Raw genomic sequence first — 18,759 nt, forward strand, 5'->3', positions numbered from 1 at the left:
CACACGAGATTTTGATGACTTACCACAGAAAGTAAATCTCAGTAATTTTTATATTGACATATGCTGAAGTAACATAGATATATGGTTAAAATATCTTATTAAAATTAGTTTCACCATTTTGACTTTTTTTACCTTCTAAAATGTGATTACTAGAAAATTTTAAGTTATTTATGTTTCTTATATTATATTCCTGTTGGACTGTGCTGCCCTAGACTTTACAGGAAGGTAACTGACTATTTACTCCTAATCAGGGCCCAGACTAGGAAGTTTGATGTTAACCTGTCAGGATTAATAAACTGCAGATGATTTCTGTTAATAACAAAAAGATAAACCCCAAAATTTTTATTTTATGACCCTATAGGGAATAAAATAGTTTTGTATCTAACTTGGTAAATTTCATTCATGCATGTTTTCGTTTATTAACAATTTGACTAGACTTATCTCTGATGGTTGTACCAAAGAGAATTATTGTTATAAGTCAAAAGTTACTTTTGTCTCTGAAAATTCTCTAGCTATTATTGTCAAAAAGACTGTTAGTCATATTGATCAAATGATTTAATGGATATAAATTTAAAAGTGTTACTCTGTGAACTATTTGGAATTTTTCTTCACTGAATTGTCTTGCTTTGTATCCCTAAAAGGATGATGAAAAGGAAGTGAAAATAATGAATGACACTGATACTGAATTTCAGTCGTTTTCCTTCACTTTACTTGCTGCTACGTTTATGTAAATAAAGGCAGAGTAACTACATTGTGTTTTAAGGTTGCAGACCTCATCCCCAAGGAAAACTTTACAAAGGTCCTTATTCCTAGCTCTGAGCCCACAGAAATAACTTAACCTACACCTGGGACATGTGTTGTTGTCCTACCGCCATCCATAAGGATGAGGCATTTTTTATAAACCCCTTGTAAAAACATAGCAGAAGCCATTTTGGCAGTGGTGATGCCACTGGTTCTAGGTACACAAATTCCCTATTTATGGCCTTCTTGAACACTTGGTTTGCTAACTCTTTTGAAATAGCATTTGAGATGGGCTACTAAATAGGAATCTGTTATACATTCCATTGGCTATTTTTTGTTTGTTTGCTCACCGTTGAAACTCTAAGGAGATAAGACAGTAATAAAGAGGAACGTAGAAGACTGGAGGTTTAAGCTTCAGCTCTCATAGCTACCAAAATAAATAAGTACAGCTCTATAGAGCTGTAGTTAAGGCAAAAGAGAACATCCAGACAAAGTAAAGTCAAAGTCCCTTTTTCTTCACCCTTCCTCCTTTTTCTTTTGCATCTAGAGATTTGGGAAATTGCTTTAACAATGAATTATTAGGTGTGATGTTTTATTTTATTAGGTTGGAATGAAATACAGAAACCTAATCCTGAAACCTGGGGGATCTCTGGACGGCATGGACATGCTGCAGAATTTCTTGAAACGTGAGCCAAACCAAAAAGCGTTCCTAATGAGTAGAGGCCTGCATGCTCCATAAACTGGGGATCTTTGGTAGCAGTCCATGTCTGGAGGACAAGTCGACATCACCATGTGTTACTAGCCCGGAAACTGAATGGAGTTTTGCAAATGAAAGTTTAGATTTCTATTGACTGTCTTTTGTTTTTCACTTTGAAAAATTACACAGATGTAAATGGAATTATAAATACCATGACCTAAGAAAAGACCCATCAGAAAATAATTGTACTATAAAATTTCATAACAATGGATTTGATTTCTTTTTATACAAGTTTCATATGAATGTAATTTGATTTTTTACTATTGTAATCTAGATAACATAATGTAAGAGGGCTAAGAATTTTTAAATTGAATCATATACATTATATAATTTGATCCTTCTTTATATCTTGAAGTTTTGTACTTGGTATTTCTGGACTGATAAATGAATCATCACATTTCTCTGGTAAATATTTTCTTGGAGCCCTGTGTCACCTTTGACCCTCTGTCTCACAGTAACGCGTGACCTCTTTGTCCACATACCTAAGGGCCAGGGGAATATGCCTCAATAATGCGTTTATCTTTGGATTTCAGGCCTCATTATTTCTACTTTTCTGCCGCACTTAAATTATGTTCCACCATTGGGATTTATCTTTTCTAAAGTCCTATCACAGAGTACCAAAAAAAGTAAGAGTTTTAACTGAACTGGCCTATGTATATTGCTTTTGTATGTTGCGTTAGAGGATTGTAGATCTTGCATCAGAGGTTCGTTTCCACCACAGCATACAAGGTTGTCAGTCCTTTGGCATATTTGCCAATTAGAACACTAAAACAAGTCCAAGGATATGTTTCTCTTCTCGTGTTTCTGATAAGTGGTACGGACTTTGCCTCCTTTATTACCATCTCACCCAAAGTGACAGATATACATATCACCAATGGCAGTTTAGGGAAGAGAGCTGAAGGTGGTGTGGAGCAGAAAGAGTTCAGAAACTCCAGAAGAGGAGTGGGTTCTGGACAGAAGTGTTTGAGGACAGCTGCTCCAAAGCGTTACGTGTCCTCAACCACAGGGAGGAGGATTTCATAGCCTATCTTGTCTGGTGATTTTTATTTTAAGCGAAACTTTGGATCTCTCTTTAACTTTCATTTCTGTGAGTCTAAATTGTACTTCTAAAGCAGACCAGTAAACTCACAGGACTTATTTTTCCCTAGGAGTCTACTCAGTAAGGAAACCAAAATAGGATAATAAAAAATTTTTAATTAAAAATCCAAACTTCACATATACTCTGATAGGTCTTCCAGTTGGTTCCCGCTGTGTATCTGAGGTATGACTTTGCTGGTGAGGGACAAAATTAGACAGATGGACTTTGCGCTAAATAAAAACATATATATTATGCTGCATAATAAAATTACAGACAGTGGGAAAGGTTAAGAGCTCTAACAACGTAGAAGAAAATTCCGGGATTATTATTGCCAAGCAAATACGTTAAAAATGCACATGAAATCCAACCCTCCCTTCTGAGATAATCGCCTGGCCCTTCTCTCCCACAAAGTAGTTTTTTTGGTGTTAGTAACCTGTGGTACTTTTCTCATATCTTTTTTTTTTTCTTCCAGACTGTTCTGTTTTCCAGTTTCAGACAAAAACTTTTTTCAGCATTTTCTATTGCCTTTCTGTGTGTCTCCTTAACAATAACTTTATCATTTTCAATCTCAACTTACTTCACATGGAAAAACTAATACTTGGTGTGAAACAGGTTGCACACAATAAAGTTGCATTATTATCCATAAGAATGAACTCACATTTCTTTCATACTTTAATGTTTAAGCTGAAATGCCTAAGAAAACAAAAGTGCTATGATGTTCTTTTTATTTAGAGTCCATATATGATACTTAAAATCTACCAAAGCACAGCAACAAATTTAAATACTTACTCTTTACAATAATTAAAAACTAAGAACTAATTTTTTTTCTTTTTTTTTAAATTTTTTAAAATGTTTTTATTTATTTTTGAGACAGAGAGAGACAGAGCATGAGCAGGGGAGGAGCAGAGAGAGAGGGAGACACAGACTCCGAAGCAGGCTCCAGGCTCTGAGCTGTCAGCACAGAGCCCGACGCGGGGCTCAAACTCACGGACTGTGAGATCATGACCTGAGCCGAAGTCGGACGCCCAACAGACTGAGCCACCCAGGCGCCCCAGAACTAATTTTTAAAAGACTTTTTGAATGTGGCCATTTATCTACCTTTTCTTTTTTCTTCCCTTTTTTTTTTTTTTTTTTTTTTCATATCAGAGTATAGAGTGTTGGTAAGGTTCTCAATGGTGGATAACTATAAAAATTGTAATTAGCCAAGTTACACTTCAGGTTTGTGACCTGAGCAACATATAATAAAGTCTGTCTTGATTATTGACCCAAGATATTTAGGTCTGTTTCAGGTTACTACAGACAAGAGAAAGAAAAGCCATGATGTTTTGCCACCTAATACAGATTTTTTTTTTCCCTTTAGTGCAAATGCTACATGTTACATAAATGAATAACTAAAAGTGATCTTGAAGAGTTACCACCTGAGCTATTTATGTGAAAATCTTGCTTTTCTAAAATTAGTATGATGAAAGGTGGATATCTGTAGCTCTATAGACTTGACAAACTGCATTGTGTACGAGGCCAAAATAGAGAAAATATTTTTTTTAATTTTTAAATGATATGATTTTATGCTTGTACTTTCCTTAAGTAATAGGAAATGACTTATTTCCCATTTTGCCTTTAGCCTTTGTATATGAATTAATGTGTATAACAATCCTGTCTCTTTGGTGGATCAGCTCGTTTGTTTATGACCATTATTCATTTTTTCCTTTGCGTTCATGCACAGGAAGAATTTTCCATGCTCTGAGGGAATTGAATTAAAACACTAATCCCCCAAATTAGGTTTAGAGGTGGTTAACTGAGCCCCTAAAAGTGTAAAAAGAGAAACCATATATCATCTAAATAGATGCAGTGACCAAGGCTTCCTTCTTCTCTCAATGCAACATTGTTATAGTTACAGATCTCCCATATGAAATTGGATAGCCCTTCAAAATTGAATATGCCTTCTCTTACAAGAGTTTGGTGGAATAAAAGGGGGAAAAAAAAAGACATGCTTTCATTTTCTTTGAAAACCAGTCAATATGCAACATTTACTTTTTCAATTGTCTTTTTCAGAAACTTGCACCGGAAACAGAGCCACCTAAGTGATTCATCTAGTCCCAACTGTATCAGGGCAAAAGGTAAAGGTTATAAAATCTGAATACTAGATCAGTGTAGCCTTTTCTAACACACCCACAGTAATGCTATACATGGAGACTTTGTCTGAAAAAAATCTTGAAAAACTGGGCCAGTGAACAGAACCCCTCATACATCCCTCTCCAGTGAGTGATTCTTGAGCTTTTATTTGGTTGAATTTACCTTGTAGTCTTTCCTAATAAAATATAGGTCCCGTGCATCTGGACCACTGTGTATGTACAAGAAAAGGTAAATGGTGAATATGACACAGGCCCTCTTGTTTCTGCTCACATGACCTGGCATCCATTCTGGCTGCCCATTTCATAGAGCTTGGAGGCTCACCTAAAATTGTACTGTGATGACAGAATGTCCCTAGCATCTGTTGTTGGAGAAACTGTATGGCTTAGACTGGTTTTAAGGTACCGTATTCACTGAATCTGGCAAGAAACCTGGCATCTCTATTGAAATCTTTGTGGCTCAGATAGATAATTGTTAGCGAGGTGGATTCCTAGCTATTGAAACAACCTAACAGAGCTGAATAATGATTCACACTAAACCAAAGAAAATTTCCAATCCTTTGGATGAAGACACAAGAAATTCCATAGAAGGTATTGTCAAATTTACAGATAACAGAACTGCAGTCGTTGAAAATGTTATCATTAAGATTTAAAATTATTTCCATGCCGAGGCAAATTTAAGACAAAATTAGACACATTCCATTGCCAAGGTAAACGGAGGGGAAACCTGACTTGATGGTACTCAGAAAAAAAAAGACATGACAATTTGGGGCACCTAGGTGGCTCGGTTGAGCGTGCAACTTCAGCTCAGGTCATGATCTCACAGCTTGTGGGTTGGAGCCCTGCATTGGGCTCTGTGCTGACAGCTCAGAGCCTGGAACCTGTTTCGGATTCTATGTCTCCCTCTCTCTGCCCCTAACCCACTCACATTCTGTCTCTGTCTCTCTCAAAAATAAACATTAAAAAAATTTTTTTTTAATAAAAAAAAAAAGACATGACAGTTTTATTTGACCAAATTCCAATATAAGCCCACACAGTACAGCACACCTGGGAGGGGTACAGAAGGTAAGAATGAAAGCCTATAAGAGTGTGTTGATGGAAGGTTGTGTCCAGATCAAAAGAATTCCTCTGGACCCAGATGTGCTAAGATCATTCACAGCTAGAATATCGTGTTCTGTTCTAGGTGTCACATTTTAAGCAGATTTTGACCAAGTATTACAGTGTTTGAAAGAGTAGGGACAGGCAGGTGATGACTTCTCGAGAGGAATACATTGAAGAAAGGGAATTTCAGCCTTCCTGAAGGTGAATTCAGCAATACAAATGAAAGCTGTATTCAAATACTTAAGGTATGGCAGAGAGGATAGGTTATTCTACATCTCCAGAAGCCAAAGCTTAGAAAAATGGTTGGAAAATACAAAGAGGTTTTAATTTAACATGAGAAAGTTGTTTCTAATAATTATTGTTGACTGAAATATATTCTGCTGCTGTTAATGAAGATCAAAGCAAAGCTTGTGGCTACCAGGAGTGTTACAGCAGGCATTCCTCCTTTGAGTAGACTTTCATACCAGATCAGCTTTGAAGTCTCCCCAAAGTTTAAGATGCAACAAATGTATAATCTTCATCAGAAAAACATCACTCGGGTGAAAGTAACGTTTACACACTGGATCTTACAAATGGTATGTAGATGATTGCAGCTGCCCATACGGCAGATATCTGATTTAAGCATTTATAGTTTATATTGCCTTATTCCTCTTCCGTAATTAGTGCTTATCCAGAGGTCATTATCAGACTCCTTATGGATAATCTGGTAACAGGATGAGAGGTCAGTTGTGTATGACCATAATAAAGCTAGGGATTCTTGCAGTTGCATTTTCTTCCTTTACAGAATTTATAGTTGTTCTCTGCCCGTTCCACCCATCACTATCTTCATCAAACATACACAGACGCCAAAATCAAACTCAAGTAACCCAGTTTATTATACATGTGCTCCACCATATTGTGATTTCTGAGTCATTGTTTATAGCCCCATAGCCCCTGTCCTCTACAGTCCCTTGACTCATGGTGAATAGTCCCTAAGTGTATGTTAAATAAACATATCTTCTTTGAAATTACCTTCTGCTATAAGGATGGATTTATCTATGTAGATGATATGAATCTACATAGGTAAAATTGTTTTACACTTTCTACATGAAGAGGCCCTTATCCTTAGGGACTGAAAGAGTTTCTCTATGAATTAGATGAAAGAAACATGCATTTTGTAAAAGAAAAATTGGAGAATGGAAAATATTTCTGAAGATTCCTCCACTTTTCTCTGTGATTACGTACTCTAAACCTAGGAATTTCTTAATCTACAATCTCTGGTTCCCTAGAAAATCTATGAAAAGAAGAGTGCAAGTAGACGTCCATGGTTGTCCAGAAAATTACAAAACTGTTGTTTTTTTAATTCATTTTGAAGACTGTAAAGTGCCCATTATGTATCAGGCACTGTGTTAGGCACTGGAGATACAAAAAATGACAAAAACTCCTGAGCTCATATTGCTTAAATATAGTGAGAAAAGGAAATAAGTGGAGATAAATTATAGAAGAAAGGTATGTTTAAAAAGCCTTCTTGTTGTTTTTCCTGACAATGGTTGACTCCATTGTACAATTTGACTTGTGTCACCAAATTTTATGATTACCATGCCACCTGCCACCACAGACATTTCTAACAAAATGGTTGATTTTCTCTTTTTTCAGCCTGTCAGCAGTGGGACTAAATGGTGCCCTTCCATCTGTCTTATATCCAGGAGTTTCTCAGGCCCTGTGATTAAAGGACTTAACAAGAAAGAGGTGAAAATATTCCCTTTAACCCTATCTATGCATTGTGATCAAATGCTTATAAACCCCTAGCCCTTAGAGGACTCACACGGGACTCCTCTTAACCTGATAAGTATGATACACCCAAGAGGCATTGGTACATCCTATAAATCTGAAAATAGGCTGTTAAGATGACCCATCAAGCTATTTAGAGATGGTCCAGAATTCATCAAGATTCCTTACTTCCTTCTCCCATCAGTGCTAGTTTTCCATTGCTACTAATAAGAGCTGAGGAAAAAGCACCCAACTCTTGATTCCTTTACTGCCCATTATTTACAACTTCCCTTACTAAGGATAGCAGTTAATTAAGCAGATCAATGAAAGACTAAAAAACTTCAAAGTTCCAAGTTTCATGAGGACTGGAACTGGACTTTAAGCTTCTATCCCATTTCCCTGTGTAAATGGACTATAATTTATTTAATCAATTTGTTGTCAGTGAGCTTTTAGGTCATTTTCACTCTTTGGACATTACAAACAATGCTGCCAAGATTATCTTTCCAAATATATAGTTTTCCACATCTGTCAGTTTATCTAGTAAACAAATTCTTAGAAGTGTAGTTCCTGGTTCAACGGGAAGAGGCATTTTAAGTATTGCCAGGTATTATCAAATTAGAGCCATGTGTCTTAATACTATTTAGTTCCGTTTGTTTAACATTGAGGTAGTCACTAAAAATGAATAAGGAAAAGTGATGATTGGTAAAAAAACAAAAAAAATTCTGATTCATACTGCTTTCCCCCACTGGGTGATGAGACTAAAAGTTGGCTTCTTTCAGAAAGTGGTAGGAGTAATTCCAGACAGGAATTTTCTTTCTCTATTAATGATTGGATAGGTCCTATAAGGAATGTAAGACTTTATTCCAGAACAAAGGAGTCATCAGTCCTTTGTGTTCAGGGCTAAGTGGGGAAAACCAAAAGACCCATTTTGTCATCCCTGTCCCAAATCAGATGCCTTTCTACAGTCTTAAACATTTGTGTGACTGACAAGTGGGACTTGTGTTGTCATCCACAATGCAATCACTGTTCTGAACACGCACATGGCCCACTCTGCCTCAGCTTCAATTATAAAATCTTCAGCCAGAGGCTATTATCCTCTGTTTTGTTCAGTCAGCAGCACAGTTAGCCAGTGAATTTCCAACTGGGATCAGGTGGCAAGAGAGAAATTTCTCAGACTTCATCTATCAATCCCTTTTATACCCCAGTAGGTTTCTTTGTTTGGGGGGCCCCTGATGAGGGAAATTTTTCTGAAGCCCCAACTTTGCATTTCCTTTTTAAATTCCACCGTAGTTAAGGATAGGGAAATAGGAGTAGTTGAATGGTGACTTCTGTAAATGAAGACAGAACCTCCAAATTCACAGAGATCATTCCTTCTGTGTAATGAGTTTCATGTCACTCATTCTTTGGTAGATAAGCTACATCCTGTGGTCTAACCAGGCCTATGAAGCATTGCTTTCTCTCCTGCCTTCCCTGTCTTTCATCTGTCTTTCTCCCAAAAGACTAATTAGATGAATGGAAGATTCTAAGCAAATATCTCCAAATCCCATTAGGAGCACAACAGAGGTCTGAGGCAGAAAACAGCTAGTGAGGCCATGCAGGCTTGGAGGGCTTTTCTCACAATATCCCATTTTAAGAACAGTCAATATTGTCATGGCTACATGCTAAAGAAGAGATTTGGAAGGACTAGAAGAGGGGCAAATTATATTCAACCACCCTTAGAAGTAAATGCCTTTTAAAAATGTCTGCAGAATGCCTAAGAGCTCTCGAAGATTTGGCTTCTTTCCTAACTTATCATCCAAATTTCAAGTAAGATTAAATACTTGTTCCAGAAAGCCAGACTGCTACCTGGTTGACCTCTATCTACTGAAGTTCAAGGGTAAGGTGGAACATCCACTAAGCACTATTTAATGTTTTGAATCCTAATTTAACTTTGTGCTAGTTAAAGCCAAGTTCTTTTATAAAGGTAGTGTAGAGTTGTGTTAACATCTACAGAGACCCGATTAGTTCCTCCGTTTACCTAATAAAATTCTCAGGACCGTATCCAAATTTAGCTGGGCATGTTAGTACAGCAACACACTGTTGTCTGTGGTGCCAGTAGACAAAATGTCAGTACGCCTGTTGCATTCCTCTGGGATAATAGAAATGAAGTCATCACATCAGAAAATGGATCATGTGCTGAGGATACACTTCTCTCCCCATGAACACACTGGCGCTCTCAGGTTAAGGTCACTGATCCAGTAGCTGGAAGGGTTCTCATAGCCAGGAGAGGGTGAGGCAGAAGTGCCACTTAGGAACACAGAGGTTTCTGGTACTGGAGACAATAATGACAGAGGTTGGTGGGAGGCTGGTTGAAGGTGCCTGTCAGAAGGTAACTGCTGGAACGTCAGTGTCAGAATGCAGGGACAAGAACCTGACAGCAGGAAGTGCTGGCTGTGAACAATTTCAGGACTCAAAAGAGAGGGGGACACTAATATTTCAGAGAGGAAAGTGGCTTCAAGATATACTTGATTAACAAATTATTATTTTAATTCAAGATAGGTAGGGGAAGCTTTGCTTTTCAAAAGTAATATAAGAAAATATCTAATTAATTCCAACAAATTTCAGGTCTTACCAGCCTTTAATAATAAAAAGGTATGGGGGCGCCCGGGTGGCTCAGTAATTTAGGTGTTTGACTTCGGCTCATGTCATGATCTCAGGTCTGTGAGTTTGAGCCCTGTGTTGGGCTCTGTGCTGACAGCTCAGAGTCTGGAGCCTGCTTCGGATTCTGTGTCTCCCTCTCTCTCTCTGCCCCTCCTCCCCTCTAAAAAATAAATAAACATTTTTTAAAAATTTAAAATAAAAAGCTATGAAGTTAGAAGAAAATTCCTAGGGGTGCCTGGCTAGCTCAGTTGGTGGTAGGGGTGCCTGGCTAGCTCAGTTGCCTGCTTGATCTCTTGATCTCAGCGTTGTGAGTTTGAGCCCTGTGCTGGGTACAGATATTACTTAAAAATAAATTACAAAATGGGGCGCCTGGGTGGCGCAGTCGGTTAAGCGTCCGACTTCAGCCAGGTCACGATCTCGCGGTCCGTGAGTTCGAGCCCCGCGTCAGGCTCTGGGCTGATGGCTCGGAGCCTGGAGCCTGTTTCCGATTCTGTGTCTCCCTCTCTCTCTGCCCCTCCCCCATTCATGCTCTGTCTCTCTCTGTCCCAAAAATAAATAAACGTTGAAAAAAAAAATAAATAAAAAAAAAAATAAAAAATAAATAAATTACAAAAAAAAAAAACTCCTAAAACCTTCCATATTACCTCTTATTTATGGCAATTTTTGTAGTCTTGTTTTAATGGAATATTACCTGAGTTCACCTTTACTGTGCATGCCAGAAGAATCTAGATGTCATCTTGAGACTCTAGAGGAAGCAATAAAAGGAGCTGTTTGGCAAACTTGACAACCATCTCTAACATTTCTAAACAGCCTAATCAATAAGGATAGATGGTGTGGGTTAATTCTCTAGGAACCTATAGCCAATGTAACCAACTGTCCCCCCATCAGAAGCATGTTTCTCAAGTCTTGGAAATTAACCTTCTTATCTTGATTTTTATCTTGAATCCTTCTCTGTGCCCACACAGCTCACCCTGCCCCTCCACCCTTTCATACAACATTCTCACTTACACCAGATTCTTTGGGTAAAGAAAATACAGTTTCAGGGCAGGTGTTTCTTTGATGCTGAGACACTTAAAAGGTAAGCATGGAAACTGAGAGAAGTAAATGCTTATTCCTTTCCCATCTGAGTTTTGCAAACTGCAAGAGAAGACAGCACAATCTCAATCAGTGTGTGTTTCATTTCCTCTTGTCTCTCTCTCACGCTGCTCAGGATTAAGTGTTCCCCCTACCCTCAACCAAAATAGAAATATGATCTCATGTTTGTTTATTGGGTTGGCTTTGCATTTCCTAGGACAATAGGGTGTAAATTTTGACTTACTGACGTTACTTCTTCCCCCAAACCCAGGGAAAGTCTTCAGGGAGCTTGCTGTAAGCATATCCAAGTGCAGCTGAATCTCTTAGGTAGACACTGTGTAAAAATAGAGCAATGCTTTCGGATGCTAAAGTGGCATCATTCAGTAGCACCATCTCTATAAGCCAGGTGCACGTCCAAAGATTCTGCTAAACGGAGTTGCCAAATACTAATTAAACTAGTTGGTTATCAGTGCTATTCTTAAATCTTGTGATTTGAGGATTTCTCCAGTGAGAAGAAAGAGGGATATATTTATTCCATTCTCCATAGAAAATACACAAATTCTGATCACATTGTATAGTCAAGTGAGCCAGAAATTATCAAGAAAAATGATTTGATCTCAACAGTTTGGAGAGAAAATGTCAAGTGTCTGGATGTGTGTGTTTATTTCTTTCATTGTCATTTCATGGTGTACAATAAATAATAAAATATATTTCCAAAGGAAAAAACAGGCTAACTGAAATAAGACATCAAAATGAAAAGACTCAATAGGTGCTACAATTTTCCATGATGGAGGAATGAAAACAAATTTTCAATGAAGAAAATAGGATAAATTTAAGAAACTAGAGAGTTTCAAATGCATAGGAAACAAGGGAAAAAAGAAGTTACTATACTTCTGAAGCCAACAGTGTAATTCCACATCACAGCCATCGGATTGGGGGCCATATGACAGGATGTATTAAGGCTGAAGATGAACATGTCCAAAAATTCCAAGATACGTACCAGACAAGCTCTTCTGAATAGCATGAGATATCTACTAGAATGCTCACAAGAGCTTTGTTTGGAATCATGAAACAGTTGAAACCATGAAAATATCCACCAACAGAAGAGTAGATGATACATTGGGGCAGATTTGAATAACAGGCTATATTTCAGATAGAATGAGTGAACTAAAGCTACATCTATCATTATAGGTATCACTTAAAAAAAATATCAAACGCAAAATCCCACTGCAGAAAGATACGTTGAGGTTAGTATTTTTATAAAGTGTGTGTGTGTGTGTGTGTGTGTGTGTGTGTGTGTGTGTGTGTGTGTGTAATTTTAAAACAATACTATTTATCTTGGATCTATATGCAGTAGTAAAAGTACAAAAATATCACATGAAAATGGACACCAAATCCAGAATAGGATTTCCTCTGGTGAAGGAAAAAGAATGGGATCTGGGAGAGATACTTTCAACTATAAGTGCAATCGTTTTTTCTTCAAAAATCCAGTACAAATCTTTTTAAAGCTTTCTTTTTATTCCTTGAAATACTTTTACTTAAAAAACAAGTATAATGCTTCTGAGGGGTTTATCAAAAGGTGGCTTTCAAAACCAAGTTTTTACCAGTCCATCCAACTTCAATCTTGCAAAATCCAGGTGTAGATAATTCCCCCATTCAAATATTTTAAAGATGCCCCTTGGGTGTCTCTACCAAAGCCAAAAATGAGCATTCTAATCCAATGAAGATCAAGTTGAGGTTGTTATATGAAAAATATGAAAGTTAGACGGCCTGAGTCTTGCTCTCATGACCTCATTGGTACTCCTGGCCCAGTACTTAACCTAAGAGAGGTGGCTTTGATTCCTGACTGCTCCTTCCCCGACTGTAGTACTCAACCAGTGCTCATTACCATTGCCACTTTTCTTCCTTCCCAACATAGCCCACATTTTCATCAAGTATCTTGATTCATCTAAGGGTAAGTCCATGGCCTTTGCCAATAATTGACTCAGGGGTGGGCATATGAATTCCTTTGGGCCCATGATAAGTGAGGGAAAATTTGCTAAGGACTTCTGAGGATGGTTTCCTAGTTTTCAAGACAAAGTTACAGAAAAAAACATTGTTCTCCTCTGGCATCATCATGTGTAGCATTGGGACCTAGAACTGCACAAGGCTCAAGATGAAGCCAGCCCTTATGGGACAGAATCAAGAGAATTATAAAGAAATAGTGCAGCTAGATTGTGTCAAGTGTGAAGTCCATCTGGGCATCCAAGAAAGTGACCCAGTATAGCTCTGTGTTGTTTAAACCATTTGGAATTGGGTTTTTGTTCCTTGTGACCAAAGGCATTCTAAGTGAAGCATACATATATGATTCAGCTTCCTCAGCTGTAAGTGATGGTATTAACATCTGGCCTGCCCTACCACTCCAATGAGTGGTTTTGGAGCTCAAGATGAGCCAATGTATGTGAATGTGCTTTGCAAACTATAAATTACTATTCAAGGGCAAACTGGTACTATTATTAATAATTTTACTATGAAGTTTGAGATACATATTTTAGTTCACTATGTAAATTATGTATGTCTTAGAATGTAGTTATTTAACTCATTTAAGTGATACTTCAGAAACATGAAAATTTATATGTCATTCTTTTGAATCACATAAAGCAGTTGTATATTTATACTATCGGTTGAGAATATCCTCAGCAATGAGTTTTTACTTGAGTACAAGTTCGAGGCATTTTAAATAGCCATTTATGGGGCACCTGGGTGGCTCAGTCAGGTAAGCGTCTGACTTCAGCTCAGGTCACGATCTCATGGTTTGTGGGTTTGAGCCCCACATTGGCTCTGTGCTGACAGCTCAGAGCCTGGAGCTTGCTTTGATTCTCTGTCTCCCTTTCTCTCTGCCCCGCCTCCCCCCACCCACTCATGCTCTCTCTCTGTCTCAAAAATAAACATTAAAATAATAATAATAAATAAATAGCCATTTATGTTAAAGGAGTTAAAGGACCTTTGTCTGTAAAATACGGGCTCATTACTTAAAAATTGTGTCATCTTTGTCATAACCTGTCTGTATCTCAACATTTACAGTATCTATAAGGGTTAAGGTAGAAACTACATGTAAAATACTGAGAGCAGGGCCTAACAGGTGACACAGTAGCAAGCAGAATAATAACAGCCAATACTTACTAACACTTACTATGTTCTAGACATGTTCCAAGCACTTCACATTTACCAACTCGTATACCAGAACTGTCCTGTAGAGTTGTTGTGGCTTTCATTTTTAAAATAGCTTTATTGTTTTAGGGAAAATGTTACATGCTATTACTTTAAAAATTAAAACAATACAGAAAAGAATACAAATGAAATGAAAGTCATCTTGTTACCTGGATGGTAAATAAGCTGGATAAGCAACCAGACACTTCTCTGTTTCATGTGGCGTGTACATATGCATACACATACATGCACACAAGCATATGTGATGTGTGTATGTGCATATATCCATACCTAAGTTATACACACATATGTACACAGCACACATCTATTTTTAGTAGGACAAAAAGAAATGGCTCTATTTTTTTCACTATATAGTTGATTCCACATCCTAGGGGATAAAGATGTAAGACTTCATACTGTTTAGAATATTGCTTGTCTAGTCAGGCAACAGACACCTAAATACATCTTTACATAAATACGGTCATGCTTTCTTTTGTTTACTGGTCTTAATTTTTTTCATTTAAAGTAGCCCTTCAGACACAGTACATCACCATTAGTGTTTTCATCACAACTACTTATTCCTTCCTAACATTTCTTTATATATATATTTTAATGTTTATTTTTGAGCGGGAGAGAGAGAGAGACCAGGGGAGAGGTGGAGGGGGGCAGACAGAGTTTCTGAAGCAGGCTTTGTGCTGACAGCAGACAGCTGGGTGCGGGGCTCAAGCTCACGAACCACAAGATCGGGACCTGAGCCGAAGTTGGACTGTCAACCGACTAAGTCTTTCAGGCACCCCTAAGTCTTTTTTTTTTTTTTTTAATTTTTAGGGGCTCCTGAGTGATTCATTTCGTTGAGCATCTGACTGTTGATTTCAGCTTAGGTCATGATCTTGTGGTTCATGCTATGGAGTCCCATGTCAGGCTCTGCCCTGATAGCATGAAGACTGTTTGGGATTTTCTCTCCCCTCTCTCTCTGCCCCTCCTCTGCTTATCTTCTCCCTCCCTATCTCAAATAAATAAACTTTGAAAAAAAAATTTAATTTTAATTGTGGTAAAAAACACATAACATAAAATTTACCATCTTGACCAGTTTCAAGGGTACAGCTCAGTAAAGTATATTCACATTGTACAAACGATTTCCAGACCTTTTTCATTTTGTGAAAGTGAAACTCTGTGCACATTAAGCCCAACTTTCTATTTTCCCCTCCCCCATCCCAGTATCATTCTACTTTCTGTTTCTATGAATTTGCAATCTTATCTTTTTTTAACTCAACATTTATTCCCCAGCACTCCGGATAGTCATGCTTCACAAGTATTTGTTGAGTAAATGAATGGATTTGTATTTGCACTCTACAGAAACAAGAAACACACAAAAAGAGGTCACAGCCTCATTTGCGCTAAGAAATCAATAACCTCCAAATAGCTAAAACTTATTGAACATCTACTATGTACCAGGCACATGACACTAATTCTGCCCTTGGCCTCTACAGTCAGTTCCCAACACAACAGCCAGAGTGATCCTTTAAATATGTCAAATCCTCCGCTCAAAACCCTGCAATGGCTCCCAATTACACTAAGATAAAAAGTCAAAGTTTTCACAGTGGACTATGGGCCCGATCCTACCTGGACCTCTTTACTTCTCTTACCTTTTGTTGCTTTCTGTCTCTGTCCCTTCCCCTCCAACCACACTGGATTCTTTGCAGTTTCTCAAACATTCCAGCAACACTCACCAGTGGGCCATTGCGCTTGTTGTCCTTTCTACCTAGACCATTCTTGTCCTGATATCCACATTGCTCGTGCCCTTACTTCGATCAGCTCTTTGCTCATAACTCAACTTCCTAGGGATGTGATCCCGGGCTACCTTCCTGAAAAGAGCATGTGCCCCAATTACTTTCTGTATTTTCATCTGTGGAAATTACCACATGATCTACACATATTTCCCTAATATATTTTTGTTTGCTTTCTTTTTCTGTCGACATCATCATTGCTATTTTTGTCTGTTTTATTTACTACCATATCCCAGTGCCCTGAACTATGCCTGACACATAGTAAGTTCTCAATAAATATTAGTTTAAAATGAATGAACTCATACATAGTGATAGAAAAGCAGGTCATTGGTTGCCTTGGACTAGTGAGGAGGGGCAAATGACTGAGCAGGGGTACAGGGAACTTCTATATCTTGATCATGTGTATGATTACACATGTGTATAAATTTATTAAAAGTCTTTGACATATACATTTAAATTATATCATATGCAAATGATTCCTCAAGAAATGGATTTTTTTTAAATAGCACTTTGCTTCAAGTCAGCATTTGCAAAGTAGTAAAGCTATAATTCAAACCCAGGCGTGTCTGATTCCAAAGTCCTTCCTCTTTTTATGAGGTTATACCACCTCCCCTAACCTCTGCCCTACATAGTTTCCACGACTGACCCCACTGAGTCCTTCACCAGAAGACTCAGTCTCACCTGTTTTCAGATTTGCAAATCTTCAAGACAGGCAATATGTTTTTGGTTTTATCTCTCCCACATTTTTAGATCTTAGGAATGTTAATCAGATAGGTGAGTGGAATACATTTGTATCCCTCTGGAAGGATGGTATAATGCAAAAAACCCATAGCCTATTTTCTAGGATAAAGTTATTACCTCTCAAGGGCTCAGATTCCACATCTACAGATACTTGAGATACTCAATGATACCACACTGGTGTAATGGTCACTTTTATTTGTCAGCTTGACTGGGCTATATACAATATGTAGTTGTCCAATCAGACACTAATCTGGGTGTTGCTGTAAAGATATTTTGTAGATGTGATGAACATCTACAACTATTTGACTTTAAGGAAAGGAGATTATCTTCCATAATCTTGGAGAGACTGAACCAATCAGTGGAAAGCCTAAGAACAGAATTGAGGTTTTTCCCAAGGAAGAAGAAATGCTGTCTGTGAAGTCAAATGTCAACTCCTTCCTGAGAGTTTCCAGCCTGCCTTTCCTGATGGCCTCTTCTGCAGATTCTGGACTTGCTCACCTAGCCCCCACAATCACATAAGCCACTTCCTTGCAATAAATCTCTGTCTCTGTCTGCGTGTGTATGCGTGTGTGTGTGTGTGTATGTGTGTGTGTGTATGTGTGTGTGATATATGAAAAGCATACAGGAGTCCTGAAAATGTGAGTTCTTCCAACTGAATGATAGTGCCTGCGGCTAATTAGCCCCCAGATATTCATGTTCTTAACTGGAGTTAGGGTGTTTACAGGGATGAGCTCTGAATCAATATGGTTATGTTACCGTCTCCTCCCTCTCCCTGCCTATGGTAAGGTCAGCTTTGTATTGATCTCTATACTCAAATTATTCCAGACTTAAGCCCTTCCCTATCCTTCTAACCCTTGCCCCTACTTCCCCTTTAGACTGAGTCATGAGCGGTAAGTACATCCTGAATTTCCTGTAACTGTGCCCAGCCTGCTTTATTGAAAGTCCAATGGTCACTACTTCTGGAATTTGAATGATTGTGTCCTTTGGAAGCTGCATCAGTAGTTCTGTGTGTCCCAACTACCTAGGTTTCTGGAGTCAACCTTAGTAGCCAGGTCCATCTTGCTGTCCAACCTTAATAGGCAGATCTTAAGCCTTCTCCATCTTACCAACTTCATGTGGCCACCAGCAGAACCTCAAGCTTGTTAAGTCTTGATACAAGCTGTAAAAGATGGTTAGAAAGACCGTTCCAATGAATTAGGAGTGGCTCAGTCACAAAGAATAGGGCCTTTTCCAAAAGCAAATTGGACCCAATTTTCCAAAGCTCAGATTAAAAACATACTCTGTGGGTATGTGTGTGTGTGTATACATGCCTAACTTTGTGACTGTATTTTCAGAAATTATTTTTCAACTAGCTCTTTTGTTGTATCATTTATAGTTCTTAACCACTCTGTCCACGCAGCTGATTCGGTATATGCCGAATTCTGCAAACTCTTAAGTGTCCACGAGGATGGGAGAATGTTAAGCAAATATTGACTTTTTAAAAATTACTCATTTTAGTCATGAATTTCAACTTCCTTTACCGCAAAAACCTTACATCCAAGTTGTGAACAACTACCAAGAATGACTAATCTAAGATTGTTTTTCTCTTCTCACTTCTCCCCTCATAATACTTAAAGCAGTGATTGAAAACAAACAAAAGTGAGATATCTTAATTATCCCTAGACTTAATGGTGGAGATTTCTATATCTAATAGCTGTGCCCTTGGCCAGATCACTTAATGTCCTTGAAATTCATCAAAAACTAAAGCACCTAGACTGGCTGTTTTTCAGTCTT

The 18,759-nt window shown here is 38.0% G+C and overlaps 1 protein-coding gene across 1 annotated transcript in view; it reads left to right on the top strand.

Annotated features, from left to right (window-relative positions):
- NLN (neurolysin) overlaps window positions 1-3,357 on the top strand; it is a 107,320-nt gene extending 103,963 nt beyond the window's left edge. The window contains exon 13 of the mRNA XM_030322118.2: window positions 1,346-3,357. Within this exon, the coding sequence (XP_030177978.1) occupies window positions 1,346-1,480 (135 nt within the window). The 3' untranslated portion in view covers window positions 1,481-3,357. The remainder of the gene's footprint in view (window positions 1-1,345) is intronic.
- Window positions 3,358-18,759: the final 15,402 nt, after the last annotated feature.

This window comes from Lynx canadensis, chromosome A1, assembly GCF_007474595.2.
Source record: "Lynx canadensis isolate LIC74 chromosome A1, mLynCan4.pri.v2, whole genome shotgun sequence".
NCBI classification, from domain to species: Eukaryota; Metazoa; Chordata; class Mammalia; order Carnivora; family Felidae; genus Lynx; species Lynx canadensis.